Raw genomic sequence first — 19,122 nt, 5'->3', positions numbered from 1 at the left:
GGGGGCAGGTCTCACTGCACCTGCTCAGGAAGTACCTGAGGAAACTGGAGGGTGTGTCTGCTTCCCCTTCCTGGGCCACCCCCTTGAAGCTCTGGACCTCAGGCCAGAACACCTTCTTTGGAGCCGAACCTGCTTCCCTGCCCCCACACAGAAGGCAGATACTGCAGAGGGGACAGTGCGCAGGAGCACTAGGTGACATTCTCACTTGGTTCCGTCATGCCACCACATGAGTTCTATCACCGCTGTCCCTGTGTCTCGTTATCTGTAGCAGGACTGCCGAGTGGCTGGGCCGTTTAACTTCTAATGACCTTATGTCTTTTCCCTCCAGTTTGTTAGCAGCACCATGCTTACAAAACTTGCCTTTGGGATTTTAATTTTTTAAGGTGTATTTTTCAACCATATATCTGAAAGCAAAGAAAACAGTTGGATTGCAAAAATCCAAATAAAATGTTTGTATCATTTCAGAATGTCCTCCTCCAGCAGATTTGGTGGGGGTAGAGAATGAGAATAAGAACAAGGATTATAAACTCAGAGTTAAAAAAAAAAAAAAGTACACAGATACGAAATTATAAAATATTCCAGTGAGCGTAATTTAGAAGCATCGTGACGGAGTTAGTAAACTGAGATTTAACAGCTACGTGAATAGAGTCACACTCTCTGTTGAATTATAAATCTGTTCCTTCTACTTGAAAGGTATTCCTTACTTTGGTTTTCTTGATAATTTTGCTTTTTAGAATTCCTAACGCTGATTTTTAGTAGATGCTGAGATTTCTAAGCAGTGTGGATTTAAGCCAATTTTATGGTCTGTATTATTGAGTCAACTTTAAGATAGGAACTGGCACCCAGAGAAACAGCTGGCAGGTACACAGTAAACTTGCAAATTAGAAGGCGGCTTTGGGGTGCTTACTGACTGAGCAGTTTATGTCGTGTGTACATTAGTTATTCGTGTTAGTTTAGTTTTTACTACAGAACCTGTTGAGACTGCTGTTGTCTGTGTCTGTGACTTGTTTTTTCTAATTAACTCCCACTGCTGTCTGCAGATATCAGCAGCTTCATCGTACAAATGTCTGCATAAAAAAACTTAATACCAAAAGTGGATTTTTGGATAAGCCCATGCTTATCTATCTTTTTGTGTGTGTGTCTCTTTTAAGTTTGGTTATTCTGTTTTTCACCCTAGTTCATTTATTTCAGAAATGCAGGAATTGAATATAGTACCTAAAATAACACTTTAAACTCTTTCCAGAAGAATCCTATCAACAGTTAACAAGTTTTTAAAAATTACATGTGGAATGATAATGTGAGATGTAGCATGTCATAATAGAAATGATCTAGTTATACCACTTATTTGTGATTTTAACAAAAAAAAAGCTTATATAACCTCCCCTAAGCCTTATTTTCCTCATCTGTAAAACAAGATGTGAAACAAGATGATGAACCTCTCCTGCAGGGGGGCTGTGAGAATGGAGTGAGTTGATGAGTATAAAGCTTCTTTCTAGGGGTGTTCATGATAACGTAGTGGTTTTCATTCTATTATTCTACACATTCCATAATTATATATAATATAATGTGCTCTTTACATTTATTCTAAAGTTATGAGTGATCAGAACATATTTACTGGTGTTCTTCCTACCTTTTTATATTGGTAAATAAAGGAATTGACCACAGATTGTGTCTGCGAGGCCACAGGCTTCCATTTAGCTTCTCTTTTTAAATTTGTAGCTAAATTGTTATGCAGTGACTGCCTTCCTTGGAAGGCTTTCAAGCTTACATTTTGCCCAACTTAAAAAAAAAAATGTTACTTTGTACCTGCTTTCAATTTTAAAGTTGCAGAAGCTTTCACATGTTGCTTTAAGAATGTTCTGCTGTTCCAAAACCTTCCCTGTGCAAGGAGCCAAATTGGGTTCCTAACTTAGGAAACTTTCGGATCTCATTGAATTGAGATCTTTTTGAGGAAAGCAGGAGTATCAGTAGTAGATCATGAAGTTTCTACCTTGTTAAAAAAAAAAAAAAAGTAAAGGGAAAAAATCCTATTTTGTCTTTTGCTTATCACCGATAATATTTATTTAGTTCTTCAGTCCATGTGGCTGATAACACAAATAAATGGCTCTGTGGAAATGAGCTCCGCCCCGGGGTCTGGCCCTGCCTGAGCAATCTGTAAGTTGTGTTGTCATGAGCAGGCCGCTCGCGTTCTCTGGGAATGTGTCCTGACTCCCCTTCAGTTAGAGAGGTTCTACCCACAAGAACGCTGCGGCTCTCGGGAGAGCTGACGTGTGGTGTGACACGCTGTGCGTAGCTGGAGGTCCTGCGTCCAGGTTCCTGACCTCTTTGGCCATCTGGGGAAGCTTCGGAGCTCCTCAGAACAATGTTTCTAAATGCATCAACATAACATATTTAGTTGTATTTCAGTATGACTGCATTTCTTTGTAATGTTACCAAAACGTTATTTTTTTTTTAAAGATTTTTATTTATCTATTTGACAGACAGAGATCACAAGTAGGCAGAGGGAGAGGAGGAAACAGGCTCCCTGGTGAGCAGAGAGCCCGATGTGGGCTCAGCACCCCAGGATCATGACCTGAGCCAAAGGCAGAGGCTTTAACCCACTGAGCCACCCAGGCGCCCCTACCAAAACATTATTAAAGTGACAATGTAATATATGGTTCGGGAATATTCTTGCCGCAGGTTGAATTTTGAAGTAGTAATGTCTAATTATTTTGAGATACCTATAGCAACTATGATGTGATTCCTATTGGTGAAAAAAAAAAAAAAACAGTATCACTAATACATCTATTGTTTGTTACTCGTATTTATAATCAAAAGAAAAGCTAAGCTTCATTTGAAGGTTAGTGAAAATGAAGTTGTAATTGCTCTCTTTTCCAGGGTTAGTGACTTCTTGGGTTCTGCTCACTGTTGTTCTCCGTTAATACTAGTCATCAGCATTGACGCTGTATTTTAAAAAGATACATCACTATGCCTGGGTGTTTAACATGTTTTCCAAAGTGATGGTGTTTTGCAAAACTTACTTTTATTAACTTTTGGAGTTGAAGTTCAAGACTTTTAGTATCAAAATAGTTCATAGGATTTCCATAAAATCTTTTTGGTTCAGATCTTTAATTAGACACACAGCTGACATAGCTGATTCTCTCTCAAATGATTGTTTCTGGAGCTGTTATTTAAAAGGGATTAAACTTCTTTTCTGAAATCGTCACCAGGATCAGCCAAGACCTTGCTCTCATTGCTCGGGAAATCAACGATGTAGCAGGAGAGATAGACTCAGTGACGTCGTCGGGCACTGCGCCCAGTACCACAGTAAGCACTGCCGCCACCACCCCTGGCTCTGCCATAGACACTAGAGAAGAGGTAGGAGATCTTCATGGAGAAATGCATAAGGTTCTTTCTTTTCTTTATTTCTTTTGCTTTTAGCTTTTTGCTTCGTTTATTTTAGTTCATCCACCCTCCCCGTCTGCATGCAGCACTGCTTCTTCCAACTTTGGTTTGAAAAATTTCTTTTTCTGTTTTTGTAACAAAACTAGCAAAGGCTAACATTTGGTCTACTATTAACATGAAGTTGTAAAATTGTTTAAAACAAGCACTTTGTCGGCCAATTCTTGGTGTATGGTTTCGCTTTAAAATATGAATATAAATGGCATCCGAAAAGCAAATCAAAACTTGATAAACGATTGTATAATGTTTCTATAAAGTTTGGCAATGAAAATACTTCAATTACAAAGGTATCTTTATACCCAGTTAGCTAGTAGACATCCTTACTAGCAAATGAAGAGAACACGCTACAGTGTCCACTACTTTAAATAATTCTGTTTAAAAAGACACATATATACTCAAAGATACTTTGAAAATTGAAATATATGTGTTTATACACACAGACAAAATACATGTATATTGAGTTTTGAAACATTCTTGTAAATTCTGGAAGGGAAGGCAGCATGTGTCGACTGTTGTCCTTCCCAAACCAGGGGTCCTGCTCTCCAGCTCCGGGGGCCGGTATCCTGTAACTGGCCCCAGAAGGTACCTTTGCTGGATCATATAAAGTTAATGGTACTCTGCCACGTTGGCTCTCTCGAACTGGCGCAAGTGAAAGATGGGTATTTGAGAGAATGAATTAAAAGTTTTGCTAGGACAAAGCCACATTCTTTAAGTATCTGTCATCTGGCTGTTTTGTGCTACAGTGTCAGAGATGAGTAGTTAGACAACCACTATATTGGCCACAAAGCCTAAAATATTTATTATCTAACCTTTTACAGAAAAAAAAAATGCCGGCCTCTAATAAGCTTCCTTAATTTTATGAAATAACATTCTCAAAAGTAGCCCAAAATGGCTAGCCTCTTTGACAAATTTGATTCTGATAAACTGTGTTAATAATATTTTCTTCCTCTGCTTTTTGTCACATTCCTTTTATAATCTAGTTCTTTAATGGTCATTTTTTTGTTGTTGTTGGTTTTTTTTTTTCCCCCTTCATGTGTTGTCTGATTTGGTAAATGAGCTTTCATGAACCTGTGTAGAGTTTTGTTACCACATTGATCAATTGTAAATGTATATAAAATCATCCTCATTGGTGAAAAACAAAAGATCTTCTTGGTGGCAAGACATACACAATTCTTCTGGTACATTTAAAATGATAAGATATTATTTTCTCAGCTCTCTAACTAAATCGTACCTAACATGCTTATATATTCACTCAGATCCAGTAAAATTATTCAGACATTTCATTGAATAGACTTTCATTTTTCCTTTTTGTTTTATTTCTGAATATTGTACTAAAGTTTATTCCTTCTTCAGTAAACCTGAGTTACTTTGTATTGTATTTGTATAATATGTACTGTAGATGGCAGTATGTCATTTTTACTAGAATATGTAATTTCTATAGCATTGTTCAAAGCTTACCTAAGACCAAAATATACTTATTTTGTGGATTTAAATTTTTTTTCTTTTGTAAACTTAATTGCAATTTGCAATTTATATATCTGTGAAGAAATTTGGCACCTGGATTTGGGGAGGAAAAAGAAAGGAAAAAAAAAAGATAGGAAACTAAAAGGAAAAGAAACATTATTTTACATTGGTAAGGCAATGTGAATAAAATAAACTTGTCCATTTACATGGCTCAGCCTTTTCTGCTTATCATCTGTTTTCCATTTGGGGAAAAGCTTATCCATTGAAGAATTGAATTCAGTATAATTCTGTATTTTGGATTTTAAAAATAAAATCTTATGTAGCTGAACATCTTATTAAACAGGTACCTTTTTATAAAAAGAAAGAGTAATTGGTTTATTGAAGACATCATGCTTCTGTTACTACCTGACAATGGAATAACTTCTGTCTAACTTTTAAAAAATGATAATGCCAGGATCAGTTCTTTTCCAAATTATTCTCATAAGGATCTGCTTTTGTCCTATTAGTTGGTTGATCGTGTTTTTGATGAAAGCCTCAACTTCCGCAAGATCCCTCCATTAGTTCATTCTAAAACACCAGAAGGAAACAACTGTCGGTCTGGTGATCCAAGACCTCAACCAGCAGAGCCCCCTGATCAGTTAACAATTACAAGGCGGAGAACCTGGAGCAGAGATGAAGTAAGTAAACCACAAACTTTAACAAATGTCAGAAGAGGCATGTCCTATTGTAGGAAAAGGAGGAACTGTTCGATAAATGGGGCTGGGGAAGAAAGCACTTGTCCTTATTATGAGTAGAATGAAATTTCATCCTGACATCACATCATGTACAAATAATTAACTACAGATGAATTAAGTTCCTAAAGGGTGCAAAAGCAAAACTTTAAAATTTTAGTAAAAAATACAGGTAAATGTCTTTCACATTATAGTCAGGGGTGATTTCTTAAAAGACACAGAAAGCTTTGACTTTTATAAAAGTTTGGATAAATTAGAGTATATTAAAGACTTTTGTGAAACATACAGCCAACAAAGGATTAGTATACAGCATACACGAAGAAGTCCTACCAATCAACTTAAAAAGGTAAAAACAACCCAATGGAAAAATCTTCGAAAGACATGAAGAGAAATTACCTAAAATCTTCAAAATACAGAGATGTTCAACTTCCTGAGTATTCAGAGAAGTAACATTTCAGGACTATAATGTGATTCTTGTTCAACTGGCAACAAATTAAAAGTCTTAAAATATTAAGTGTTAGAGAACACAAATACTTTGACCAGTGTGTTGCCGGTGGAGGTTAAATTGCTGCAGTCACTTTGGAAGAATGCTTTGACATTATTTCTTTCTTTCACAGAAGAAGTCATGCAAAAGTCATGCATATTATAGTACTGCTGTGGACAATAACAAAAACTTAGTTTTTTTGCAGAAAAGTGAATGTATAAAGTTGTATGTGTACAATTTGTATGTGTACAAATTGAGTAATTACAGAGTAATCAAAATAAATGAACTACAGCAGTATGCCACAATGTGGGTGAATTTTAGCCATCTAATATTAAATGAAAAAAGTGATTCTCAAAAGGTTATATAAAATGTGATTCTGTGTCATAAATTTTTAAAATGAAAATATATACTTAGGACCAGAAATAGATGTAATGGGAATGATATGAATGATATGAAAAGGAAAGCAAGGGAATGAAGAATGGGATTCAGGATATTGTTTAACCCGGGTGGAGGGTGGCAGGGAGATAGAATGGAGGAAACCATCTGACTAGTGGTAGGTTACATAAGTCAGCTGTTTCTGCATAACAGCCCACAAAATCTCAGTGGCATGGAGTGGTAACCGTGTGCTTGTTGACACCTGTGGGTTAATTGGAATGACTCAGCTGGTCAATGAGAAGTCAGCCGTAGGTTGACTCCAGGCCTGCCCATGGGTCTCTCATATTGCGTGGACAGGCGGGCCAGCCAAGGCTTGTTCTCATCATGGTTCCATCAGAAGCACGAGAGAGCAAGCCCCACCATGCAGGCACATTTCATGTTCGTGTCGAGTCTGCTAATATCCCATGGGTGAAGCCAAGCCATATAGTAGAGGTCAAAAGCAAGTGTCCTCTTCCTGTGGAATACAGAATGAGTATTTCTGGCCGTCTCTTCTGTAACATGGTTAGTGCTGCATTCTAGCTTTTGTTTTGGCTGCAGTCAAAACAAAAGATTTATCGTAAATTTCTAATTTATCAGTTATCATTATTAAAGAGAAAGAAAAAGTGGTCCAGATTAGACTAGTGATCTATATCATGAATCAAGAATTATGATTAATTCTGTGTACCTATGAACCAATGCAGATAAAAATTGTTTAACTCTCTTAAAAATAAATGTGGCCATGACAAATAAGGTATGGAGAGGCTTATTAAAAAGATTTATGATAATGGAAGTTAGTTGAAATGAGTTTGGGGGAAATTCAGGGATATAGAGGAGTTTATTCACCAAAGAATGGTTATTTCAAACCATAGCAACATGGAAAGAGCGAATTGAGGAACGCCATGCAGCGGCAGTAACAGGCCAAGGCTTAGGGTGTGGGTCGGAGAATAGAGGAGGTGGCAGTGCCCAGGAGACTCTGATCGTAGGCTGGCATCCTGGACTTCAGGAACAGGAGCTGCAAGTTAGTATGTAAGAATGTGTGTGTTCGCAGTAGTGCTGAGTAGAGAGAGATGTCCAGTGGGAGAGCTTGTAGCCTGCTGCACAGTTGCCCCTGCCATGCACCGGATGGTTTTAAAACACGCTCTGTCCTTGCCTGAGTAATCGATGTCTTCCACTCTTGCTCTGGTTTGTTTCCTTAAGGCCCACAAGATACCATTGTGTTCGTTTAGCCTTCCATTGCCGGTATGTTGCTGAGCACGTCCTGAGTAACTTTTCATCCTGCACTAACTTCAAACCCTTGACATTCTCAGTTCTCGTTTTCCATGGTGCCTTCCTTCCCGACCTCACCCATTCCATTAGAATTTGTGTAGCAGTGAATCACAGAATTCAGCACTTACTTCTTTTTAACAAAATACTTAATAGTATTGCCTCCATTCTTTTAACACCTGCACTGGTCTTAAACAGCTTCTTTACCTCCAGGGCCATGTCTTATTTTCTGGACAGTCTTGCAGAGTCTAGAGGCAGTTCTGAACTACAAGGAGGTGATTTGTGAACCCACATCTAGCCCCAGTTCAGTCCCTTTTCTAGCTTCTGCAGAACAAATCCAGCCGGCTACCTGTTTTTGTAGATAAAGCTTTATCTCAGCACAGCCAAGCCCGCTTGTTGGTGTGTTATCTGTAGCTGCTTTCACAAGAACGAGTTTAGCAGTTGCGACAGAGACCAGATGGCCTTAAATCTTCACTCTCTGGCCCTTGACAGAAGAACTTTGCCAAACCTAGCTTTGCCCATAAATTTCAACTAGGATGCTATGAGCCTCCATCGTAAAAATTCATTCTTTTGGGCAAATTTTTAAGAAGTATCTCTCAGGGGCACCTGGGTGGCAGAATCCTCTGCCTTCTGCTCAGGTCATGATCCCGGGGTCCTGGGATCGACTCCTGCGCTGGGCTCCCTGCTCAGTGGGGAGTCAGCTTCTCCCTCTCCCACTCCTGCATGTGTTCCCTCTCACTGTGTCTCTCTCTGTCAAATAAATAAATGAAATCTTTCTAAAGTATCTCTCCCATTAGACTCTGCCCCCAAAAGCAAGGATTTAATCTTCTTGATCTCTATACTCGTATTATTTGGTGAAAGAATAAAGTATTCTAAATTACTTGTATTTTCCCTTTTTTGACCATTTGAATTAGAGGCATGAGGGATGGGATCATGGCTGTGATTGAAGATAGGGTTAATATGGATTGTTCTTTGTAAGTGATATGTGGTAAGTGGTACGACCAAAATAGGATGGAAACCGGACAAGTTATTTTTTAAAAGAAACTCCTTTATTGATATTTATTTCTCTTTCTCAGTTTAGTTATACATAACTCTAATGACATTGTTCATTTTTTAAATTAAAATTAGCATAAATACTAAATGCCCCTAAATCTAGTGAGCTGTGGCCAGTGTTCTCTGTGGTTATACAGAACAGAGATAATATTGTAATTTCTTTGGATGTTCTAGGTCATGGGAGATAATCTGCTGCTGTCATCCGTGTTTCAGTTTTCCAAGAAGATAAGACAGTCGATAGATAAAACAGCTGGAAAGATCAGGTACTGTTCTGCACTCACACCTCTGGGCTTAGATTGTCAGGGGACACCTGTTCCACGGCACTCTGGGCTACCCCCACCCACGGCCCGTGGGGACGAGTGAGGGCCACAGCACCGAGCTCACTGCCCCCACTGTCGTGTTCCGTCTCTTTTTTAGGTGTAAGTAATAGCCAGAAGCTAGGCCACATGAAGGGGGCAGAAAAGGAACCAGAAGACTCCATAATTAGCCCTTTATAATGGAGAGTTAACAGCTATAAAATTACTTAGATTAATTTTACTAATAATTAGATACAATTTACTCCTGCACAGAATAACAGTAAGTATTTTAAATTAACGGACCTTTGGGGTTTCTTTTCTAAGACCTGAAACTTGAGGCTAGTTTCGTCTTCCTCATCGGTAAGGACGACAGTGTGCGCAACCCCGTAAGACCCGAACGCTTGGGTACTTGCAGCCGCGCGCGCTCAGTCTCGGGGGCCTCAGGACTGTGCTGGGCAAGTGACACACAGTCAGAAATCATTCAGTCTGATTAAATTTGGAGACTTCATTCCCATATAAGGTCCTTTTAATCAGTGTTTATTTCACTTATTTATTCCTTTGGCTAACAATCCTTCCACTATGTCCTAGTTTTAGAATATAATTTTAGTGGAAATAAATTGAAAATAACAGTTTCATCACCTTCAGCTGCACTGCAGGCTTGAGCCAGACCTGAGGCATGTGTGCCCTGTGGTTAGACCTGTGGGTTTCACTGGGCGGCCTCGGGCTGTCTGGCTGCCGGCTGTGCGGGCAGCTCCAAGGAGGATGGGTTGTCATGGCGAAGGGAGCTCAATGACCATGAGAGAAGATGGTGGCACCAGCAGACTCGGAAGTGACATCGTTGCTGGGGCACACAAGACAGGCCTCCGCTACCGTGACATTAGAGTGCCGATTGCTTAGGCACTGCGCGTGCTGGAAATAGAAACAGTAGGCTCATTTATAAGCCCAGTCAGAAATTACAGAATGAGTTATTCATAAATAGCATGCAACTAATTTAATTTCCTTGAAATCAAATGTTGAGCCTGAAAATGTACACATTTTTTAATTTAGAAAGGATCCAATGAAATTGCATTGTTATTATACTTTTTATCCTGTGTAACTAGTGATTTTAATAATAAAAAGGAAAAAGGGGTGATCGGGCTCAGTTGGAACAAAAATTGTGAATAATAAAATCAGTTAAAGGCAAAAATAATGAAATTAAGACAAATCACATAGAGATAGCAGAACATACAGGTGTATGTACTGAAGTACACAAGCTAAAATGCAAATTCCATGAGAGCAGTGATTTTTAATGTTAACATACCTAGAATAACTATTTAACTACTGGTTAATGAATGAATGTTAAATTATTATTTTATAGGAAGTTAAGTTTACTTAAAACTCATAAGGATGTGTGAAAATTGAGAAGAGTAAATTATCTTGAAAAAATAGCAGATGTCAACATAATTGTAGTTATTAAAATAACTATAATTATATATACAAGGTACTCCTTAAGAAAAGACAAACATGTGATCACTTTTGAACTTTTTAACTGCGATCACTTTTTAACTGTTAAGGGAATAAATAAGGAAATAAGCCTCCTATTTCCAACTGCATTTGGAGGGGCTGTTGATATACTTCACTGATACTCGTTTGAAAAAGTAAAGATACCATTATGTGAAAAGACCAAGGTGTACAAGAGTAAATACGTTATGAGGTCATTTGTATAAACCATTAAGAAATGAACGGAGGGAAGAACTATATGTGTATATACGTACACATGCACATATAGTAGGTATTCTGTATAATACGTATGTTTTTTCTGAAAGATTTGTATTTTTAACCACATTCTATATTACTTTTGTCAAGAAAATTTAAAAAGTAAAAAATAGGACAAGACATTGTCGATGGCATTATTCTTTGAAACTAGAGAGAATTTAACTAAATATTTTTTAGAAGACAATGAAGAGATAAACTGGTACATTTTTAAGAGATCAAGGTAAGGGTTCAGGGAATACTAGAGGGCTCAAGGTGTAAAATCTATGTAAAAATACTTCAGAAATTCATCGATGCTGTGAATTAATTTCTAATTCCTATAATTAAAATTTTAAGATGTAATGAAACCATGTTTGAATATGGTTTGTGAATTATAATATTCCACACAAATATTATTTTATATTGCTTATATGATGAAATAATACATTTCATCAGTGTTTGATAAGTACCTAGTCATGGTAAAAACACATTGAACATCGTATTATTGAATCGTAAGGCTATCTGTTTAAGAGAATTCATTTAAGTAATTTTTTCCCAAAACTATTTCAGAACAGACAGTGAAGGACTTAGAATTTGACCTGGAGACTTTTTAGTCCAAAACCAACTGCTTTCGCAAAACGAGTTTTTGGCTTAATGGTTCAGTTGCTGAATGAAATTATCTTTGGCATTTCCGTGTTTTCCATGCTGACATTTAATCTATGATTTTTATTCCATAATGTAATATGAAGATCACTCAAAAACTGTGAATTTTTTTCAGAAAGATCTATAATGACCTTTAAACAAAGACAGTTAAGTTCTAACCATTATGGCCTGGTCTAAAGCCATGTCTTGATCTAGTTTTCTGCTTCCTTAGGATTTAGATAGTGTATTTGAGTTCTCTTCCTAAAGTCAAAATGCCATGTTTGGCTTCTTAAATCCATACCGCGGCATTTACTCATTGTCTTTAAAGTAAGTTTTTTATCCCTTCAGTGGCTTGGAGCTCTGGGGTGCTTTGTGAATCAGGAACCTCTGGTGAACACTCTGAGCCATTGTCAGCAAAGGTGATAACATGTGTCCTTTAACAGTTTGAGAAGCCCATGCATCTTACCCAGTAACCATATTCTGGCAAAATTCACTGGATTTTGAGCACAGTGTGGCTAAGCGCAGACTTTCTGTATCACATGAGTTCATTGTAGTTCTCAGGTGGTCCATGAAACAGTCTTTGCTTTCTCTGTACCAGTCCTAATGCTGCAAGGGACTCTTAGAAACCACATAATTTACTTACCTGTCTGAATGTCTTGGCCATGACGATATCAGGTCTTAGACAGCTGGCAAGGAGGTTTATTAGTCTTTTGGGTTTAGAAAATTTAACAGTCTGAGAAGAATATTCTTTTATCAGTTTCTAGAACCATCGTTGCCCTTTTAAGCGTGGCGATGTATAATTTGTAGATGTTCCAGACTTGATTTGATGTTGATGAATTTCATATTTTTCAAAAGTAAGTTGAACCTGGCATATTGATCTTTGAAGAAATACAAATAATATGTACTATTTAATACTTAAATACTGATCAGCTTCCAGTAGTAATAACTTGCTTGTACAGTGTTGATATTTATATAAGGCAGATTTTATCTAATTAGATTTCCAGGCTCAATACAGAAATTTTAAAAGAAACCAGAAAGGTGCCTATTATTCACATCTCTCTAAACCTGCTGGTCATGTCTCAGAGATGCCCAAGTATTGGGAGAGAAGCATACCACTTTTAAAAGACACATGAGAGGCGCCAGGGTGGTTCAGTGGGTTAGAGCCTCTGCCTTCGGCTCAGGTCATGATCCCAGGGTCCTGGGATCCTGGGATCCTGGGATCGAGCCCCATGTCAGGCTCTCTGCTTAGCTGGGAGCCTGCTTCCCTTCCTCTGTCTGCCTCTCTGCCTACTTGTGATCTCTCTCTGTCAAATAAATAAACAAAAATCTTTTTTAAATAAATAAATAAAAGACAAATGAAAACTCTTTGTTACTTTTTTTTTGTAAGTTAAGACACTTGAGTTTACTTTCTAACATAAGGATAATTATCTTTATTGGCAGTTGTTTTTATCAAATGGATAGTGTCTTAACTCCTAATTGGTCATTGTATACAAATATACTAACATAAGTTAAGACTTTTAAAGACACAGTAAGTACTCCAATTTTTAGCCTTAGAAAGAATGATCAGACTTTATTCAATTAACGATTTTTTCATACTTAATTCATTTTATTTTCATCTTACGTTTATAATGCATATATTCCATCTGAATAAAACTGTGTTTTAGTAAATGGTCATTTTATGGTTGATTAAAATATTAGATAAAATGTGGGGGTTATATCACCTATACTTTATTTTCAGTAACAAATGAGATAACTATGAAAGGATTTACATGTGTATTCATAACCACTCACTTGCTTTTTTAATACAGATTTCTCACGTAAATGAGTTTATTGGTAATATTGGTTCAGTATTTTATTTGTAGTTGATGTAATGTTTAGTGGTTTCTTTATCCCTGGGTAGCTTTAAAAAGATGCATTGCTTTTATATTATTGTTAAACATACGATAGGTTTTTAAAACATGGAAAGTAAAATGCTAATTTTTTTTAATTTCTAGAATATTATTTAAAGACAAGGATCGGAACTGGGATGAAATAGAAAGCAAGTTAAGAGCTGAGAGTGAAGTCCCTATCGTGAAAACCTCAAGCATGGTATGGCAATTGTTCTCGAACATTGAACATTTAATGGGCTTATCTTAAAGGAGCGATAATTCTTTTAAAGTGTTCGTTAATTTACATTTTTAAAAAGATAGAAATACACAGATTTGGGAAGTTTTATGCCTTCCACTATCTCTCATGGGGGTTTAAAATGTTGATTGCTTCAAAATTATAGATGGTATAAAGGAGGAACTTTATGTTTCTTCACTAATACTTTCTTGTTCCTGTAATGAGTATACATTGTAAATAGGCAGTTTGAAATAAGAGCTGAACTCAAATAGAAGTGGACATGAATCATTTCCTCAGGAGATTGCTCGTCTCCTCCTCAAGAATCTACACAGGTTTTCATGGCTCAGGGAGTCATTTTAAAACTGAGGTCATGGTTCATCCATTTCTCAGAGAAAATCCTTATGCACTTTTTCAAAGTTGTCGAAAGTTGTTCAATGCAAGTGTTTCAGAATCATTCCTTATACACGGTATAGTGGTATCATCTTAAACTTGTCGTCTTATGTTATCTTGTTGAAAAAATAATTGCAGTTAAACATTAAGAAATTTAAAATTTGAATCTTGTTTTTTGGGTATCATAATTATTCCCTGTCTTGTTGCTGCGGATGTAGTGCTGTGCGGATGATGTTAAGGTTCCAAGTAAGAGGAGTGTGAGCATCATTGCTTATCAAATAAACACGCTTTTCTTACAGGAAACTGATTTTTGTCATTGCTTTCCCTCCAGGAGATTTCTTCTATATTACAGGAGCTGAAAAGAGTTGAAAAGCAGCTACAAGGTACATGCACTACTAAATTAAGTAGGAAGGACTAACAGTTTCAGACAAATATATTCTAAGTGGTATCTCTTAAAATATTCTACTAGAACGTAATTTGGTTAACTATAACAAATATAACACATGGTTAAAAATATAGTTCTTCCTACCAAATTGTTCATAAAAAGGAAGCTTGGAAACCCAGTATAAATAGGGGCACCTAGGTTCAGTGTCTGATGGTTGATTTTGGCTCGGATCGGGGAGTTGAGCCCCAGCTCAGCGTGGCGTCTGCTTGAGATCCTGTCCCTCTACCCCTCCCCCAACTCACACGTTTGTGTTCGTGCACACGCACATGCGTGCTCTCTCTCAAATAAATCTTTAAAAAAAAGAAATAAAATAAAATGCAATATAAATAGAAAGGTAAAGTTAAATCTTGGGCATATGGGCTAGCTATTGTAGACTAATACACAGTATGATATTAACTATTTTATATGTAGATAAATATTAATATATGAAAAATATGTAAAATAATGCATTAAAATTGTATGCAACTCAGAATGCTTATTGACAGTTGGCTTTATTTATTTGATTTGACACTTTTTATGTAACCCAAATGAACTTGTATTCTGATACAAATCACAGTAGTTTGGGTGAACCACAAAAAAGAGCGCATATTGGCCAAAGGGTCATGATTTCCGTGTGTGCCAGTCTCCCTCAGGCCTGAGTGCCCGTGTGTGTCTTGAACTAGAAGTCTGCAGTGGCACAACTGGCCTCCAAAATCAGCTGCTGATTCTATTGTATGTTTGTTGCTTGAACTACCGTAGGCAGAACATGTTGGCCCTCACTAAGTGATTCTTAACGTCTGGTCAATCTCCACATCCCAAAGGGTTGTATTTTACCACTGTGGGGACACGTGTCTTGCTAATAACACAACGACTATTAGCTGATAGAACAGCAGTGTACTTTGAAAAGGACCTCTTGAGAGTAATTGTTACATCAAAGCTGCTTCCTTCTGCCAACTCCCCACTCTCCCCGTGCCAAGCTGAAAATCACTGCCTAAGATTTTTCCTTGTCCACTCACTCCAGGATCTTTTGGATGGAAAGTTGCTCTTTCACTGGCCCATCCCATAGAGTAGCAAGGTCTGTAGGGCTTGCTGGAGCCGCCATCGGGTTCTGAGGGCATCCCCATGGCTCGGCGGCACACACACCTTGCACACGTCTGACGACCCCACACACTCACCAGAGTGAACGACAGTGTGCCGTGCTAGCATTCCAAGTGGGATGATGTCCTCCTGGCCTCCTCAGCCTTCCAGTTCCTTAGAACCCCATCTTAGCAATGAACCCCAGTCCTCTGAGTGGTAATACAACTAGGAGGGCTTATTAAGATCCCGCCCAGCGTTTTCCCTAGCCTGTCACAATGAGAAAGCAAATTTCAAAAAGGCCTTTCTCCCAAACCTCAGTCTTCCAACAGACTCCAGAAGGCCCATATGTGAGCCTGCGCAGGACACCAGAGAGCTCATTCAGGTCCGGGTCATCTACAATAGAGGTCAGCCCCTGAGTTATTCAAAATGGGTTCTAAATACGGTATTCAAAAGGATTAGCCAAATTTAAGCTCATATAAGCATCCTTAGTTGAAATATTACCCTAGTCATAAGTAGTGTTCACATCCAAATTTAACTGCATCTACAATTATCTTTTTTCTTTTTTCCTTTAGCAATCAATGCTATGATTGACCCTGATGGAACTCTGGAGGCTCTGAACAACATGGGATTCCCCAGCGCCATGTTGCCGTCTCCACCAAAACAGAAGTCCAGTCCCGTGAACAACCACAGCAGCCCCGGTCAGACACCGACCCTTTGCCAACCAGAAGCTAGGGTTCCCCATCCTGCCGCTATCTCAGTGTCAGCTGAATTTGAGAATGCCGAGTCCGAGGCTGATTTCAGTATCCATTTCAATAGGTTCAACCCTGATGGGGAAGAGGAAGATGTTACAGTACATGAATGACTTTCTCTCGATTGTTAAAAATAAGAACCCGTGGAATGACTAGAAATATTGGAAGCAGCATAGTGTTGACTTACACTAAACAAGACAGCTTGGTCAGCTACAATCTTGTTCTCTCGGTCTTCTTAATTTTATTTATTTATTTTTTTACCTGTGATGCGGTATCCTATTAATCCTTTCGGGCCGTTAGAAAAACCACGAGAGGCACGTGTAGGAAAAAAACAGATTGTGGCAGTTTTGCCTTTTGTGGTTTTATGATTTTCAAATTGAATTCTCTGATTGCATCCTTTCCCTTCATAGATCTTTGTTTTTTTTCTTTAAGCCATGCTGTGACCTACAAGCAAATTAAATACCCAACATTTCTGACCCCCATGTCTCCTGTGCCAAGCTGCTCCCCGAAATGGACTTCCTCTTCATCTGTACAGATTTGTTAAACACTTATATTTGCTTCTTAATAATAGGATTTATATTAGTCTTCATTACCATTGGATACGATGACATATTACTCTCCACAGTCCAACTGACCTTTCCAGACAGTCGTTCTTGTGTTCTGAACTTTTCCAGCATATATGTGATTTCTATAACTTTGTTGCTACGTAAATTGTCTTGGGTTGACAGAGATGAACTATTATGTTTGCACTAAGATTTGCCGGGAGTGGTAGGTGGGCATAGCTCTATATCAGTAAGGACTAACCGTCTTTTTTGTACATAGGAGATTGATAATACTGTATTTGTTTTAACCCCTCGGTGTTTTACTCCACTTTCAAAAAGCTCAATTTGGCACTTTTTTCCCATTTTTTTAACGGAAGTAAGATTTTGTCTCATTTTAGGGCAAATGATAACTAGAAAGATTAGACTGTTGAGGTGGAGTATTTTTTTAAACTGAGAACACGTATATTGGTCCTGTGTTACCAAGTTTACATGTGACAGTTGAAAAAAAAAACTCCCTTGAAATGATCATGAAGTTAAAATTTTCTTCATTAGGAGACTTGGAGAACCAGTAGTCATAAGATTAGCTGATAGTTTCGCTCCCAAGCAATGAATTGCTTCTGTGTGTTTCCCTGTAGAACCCAGTAGTAAATCCTGCCCGTCTTACACAGTTATAAGGACCCTGCAAGACGGCAACGATGAAGGCTCAGGCCTGTGCCACTAAACAGGAAGCCTGTGGAAAAATACCTTCTGTAAACTTGTTTTTTCTCTTTCCAGTAAGTTCACATTTGGATAAGTTTTAAAAGAAAGTAATTATCTTTGTGTTTCCAGAACACTATAATTTGGGTGAATCTTAATTGCTTTAAATATTACTTAGTAAACTTGGACTTCCCCCTGACCCCATCAGTCTATAAAGGTTAAAACAGTGGCTTTTGCAACTTTTATGAATGGTCTTTAGTATTTCAGCAATAATCCTGTATATTGGTTTCAAAAGACAGACTAACTCTGTATGCTTCAAAACTTTACAAGATTTAAAAACTCCTGTACTTTTGGGCCAGTTAATAAAGATGCAAAAAAAAAAAAAAACAAAAACAAAAACCCTTTTTGTAGAGATGTAAAAACAAAAGTCTGTTGTGTAATGAATCTCATATTTTTCTTTAAATTAAAAAAACGGTAAATGAACTATTCTCCTTATAAAGCTAACTTCTCCATTCTAATAAAGGAGGACTGGAAAAAAAAAAGGTTTTAAAGAACATGAATGGAATGATACAAATGCTTTGAAGGAATAAGTGAAACATTAAAACAGGGTCAATCCATTTGAAGAAAAAGTCAAACAAAATAATCACCATTGCTCCCTCTTTTATTTACTGTTTGGGTACTGATTATATCCCCATGGAAGTAGAAGGTAAGGAGTTGTCTAGGAAAATACTAGCATCTACTCAACTTACATTATCCTTTAAGTGTTTACACGGTTTTGTTCAATTATAAACATTTGGCCTTTTACTATGTTATTTTTATTTTGTATGAATACATTATCCTCCTTATTTATTTTTGTTACCTTTATTACTTATGTTATTTTGTTATGCATTTACAGCTCCATTTTTAAATAAAGTGTTTCTGGAACTTTATACATTGATTGTACATTTTATTCTACCATCTGGATTGCCAGTACTTCATCAGTTTACCAGATAACTCTACACCATTTTCCAAGGCTTAGCCATACAAGGAATCCTTCAGTTCTAATTAATACGCAGTAATTGTGAGACTTCATAGTGCTTTGACTACAGAAGAAAAGATTTTCTTAGCAAATTTTGTAAATCTCCTTCTCTTCACTTAGTACTCTAATCGTAAGGTGCACATAGAAGGCCTTTATTTCTTAGCTCCTGGAATCCTCAGAAGGCTTTATGACCATGATACATTTGGGGAACAAAGAAATTTAAAGTATCTTGTTGGACATCCTAAATGTGAGAACTACCCATTCTGATTCCTTTTCTCTCACTGTTCGGGCTATACCCAACAATCTCGAATCTCTGTTACTGTCGAACATTCTGTTTCTTAGCTTGGCCTTTGAGGCTTTCCACAGCCTGGTCCTTCCCTCATGATTCTCGGTGCACCTGACTCAGATTCTCCCACGAGTTCCTCGCCGTCCTGAGCGATTCTTCTCTACTCTGGGCATTTGTCTTTCTCCTTCCTTCCTCCTGACCCACCGCCCCTCCCTTCTTCAGAGGCCACCAGCGATTTCGCTGGACTGGGCCACAGCTCAGGACTTGGCCAGCGTCGGCATTTCACTCTTCCTTCTCCACTACAGAGATGCACTTCTC

The 19,122-nt window shown here is 37.7% G+C and overlaps 1 protein-coding gene across 10 annotated transcripts in view; it reads left to right on the top strand.

Annotated features, from left to right (window-relative positions):
* CEP170 (centrosomal protein 170) overlaps positions 1–18,429 on the top strand; it is a 126,468-nt gene extending 108,039 nt beyond the window's left edge. For 6 of the 10 annotated variants that reach the window (XM_044267034.1, XM_044267033.1, XM_044267030.1 and 3 more), the window contains 6 exons: positions 3,210–3,387; positions 5,412–5,582; positions 9,025–9,113; positions 13,514–13,607; positions 14,344–14,395; positions 16,086–18,429. In XM_044267034.1, the coding sequence (XP_044122969.1) occupies positions 3,210–3,387; positions 5,412–5,582; positions 9,025–9,113; positions 13,514–13,607; positions 14,344–14,395; positions 16,086–16,375 (874 nt within the window). In that variant the 3' untranslated portion in view covers positions 16,376–18,429. The remainder of the gene's footprint in view (positions 1–3,209; positions 3,388–5,411; positions 5,583–9,024; positions 9,114–13,513; positions 13,608–14,343; positions 14,396–16,085) is intronic. The other 4 variants (XM_044267031.1, XM_044267037.1, XM_044267035.1 and 1 more) reach the window with 3 other exon arrangements.
* Positions 18,430–19,122: the final 693 nt, after the last annotated feature.

Source organism: Neovison vison, chromosome 10 (assembly GCF_020171115.1).
Source record: "Neovison vison isolate M4711 chromosome 10, ASM_NN_V1, whole genome shotgun sequence".
Taxonomy (NCBI): Eukaryota; Metazoa; Chordata; class Mammalia; order Carnivora; family Mustelidae; genus Neogale; species Neogale vison.
Note: the sequence above shows the minus strand (reverse complement) of the source record. Positions and strands in the feature narration are given on the sequence as shown.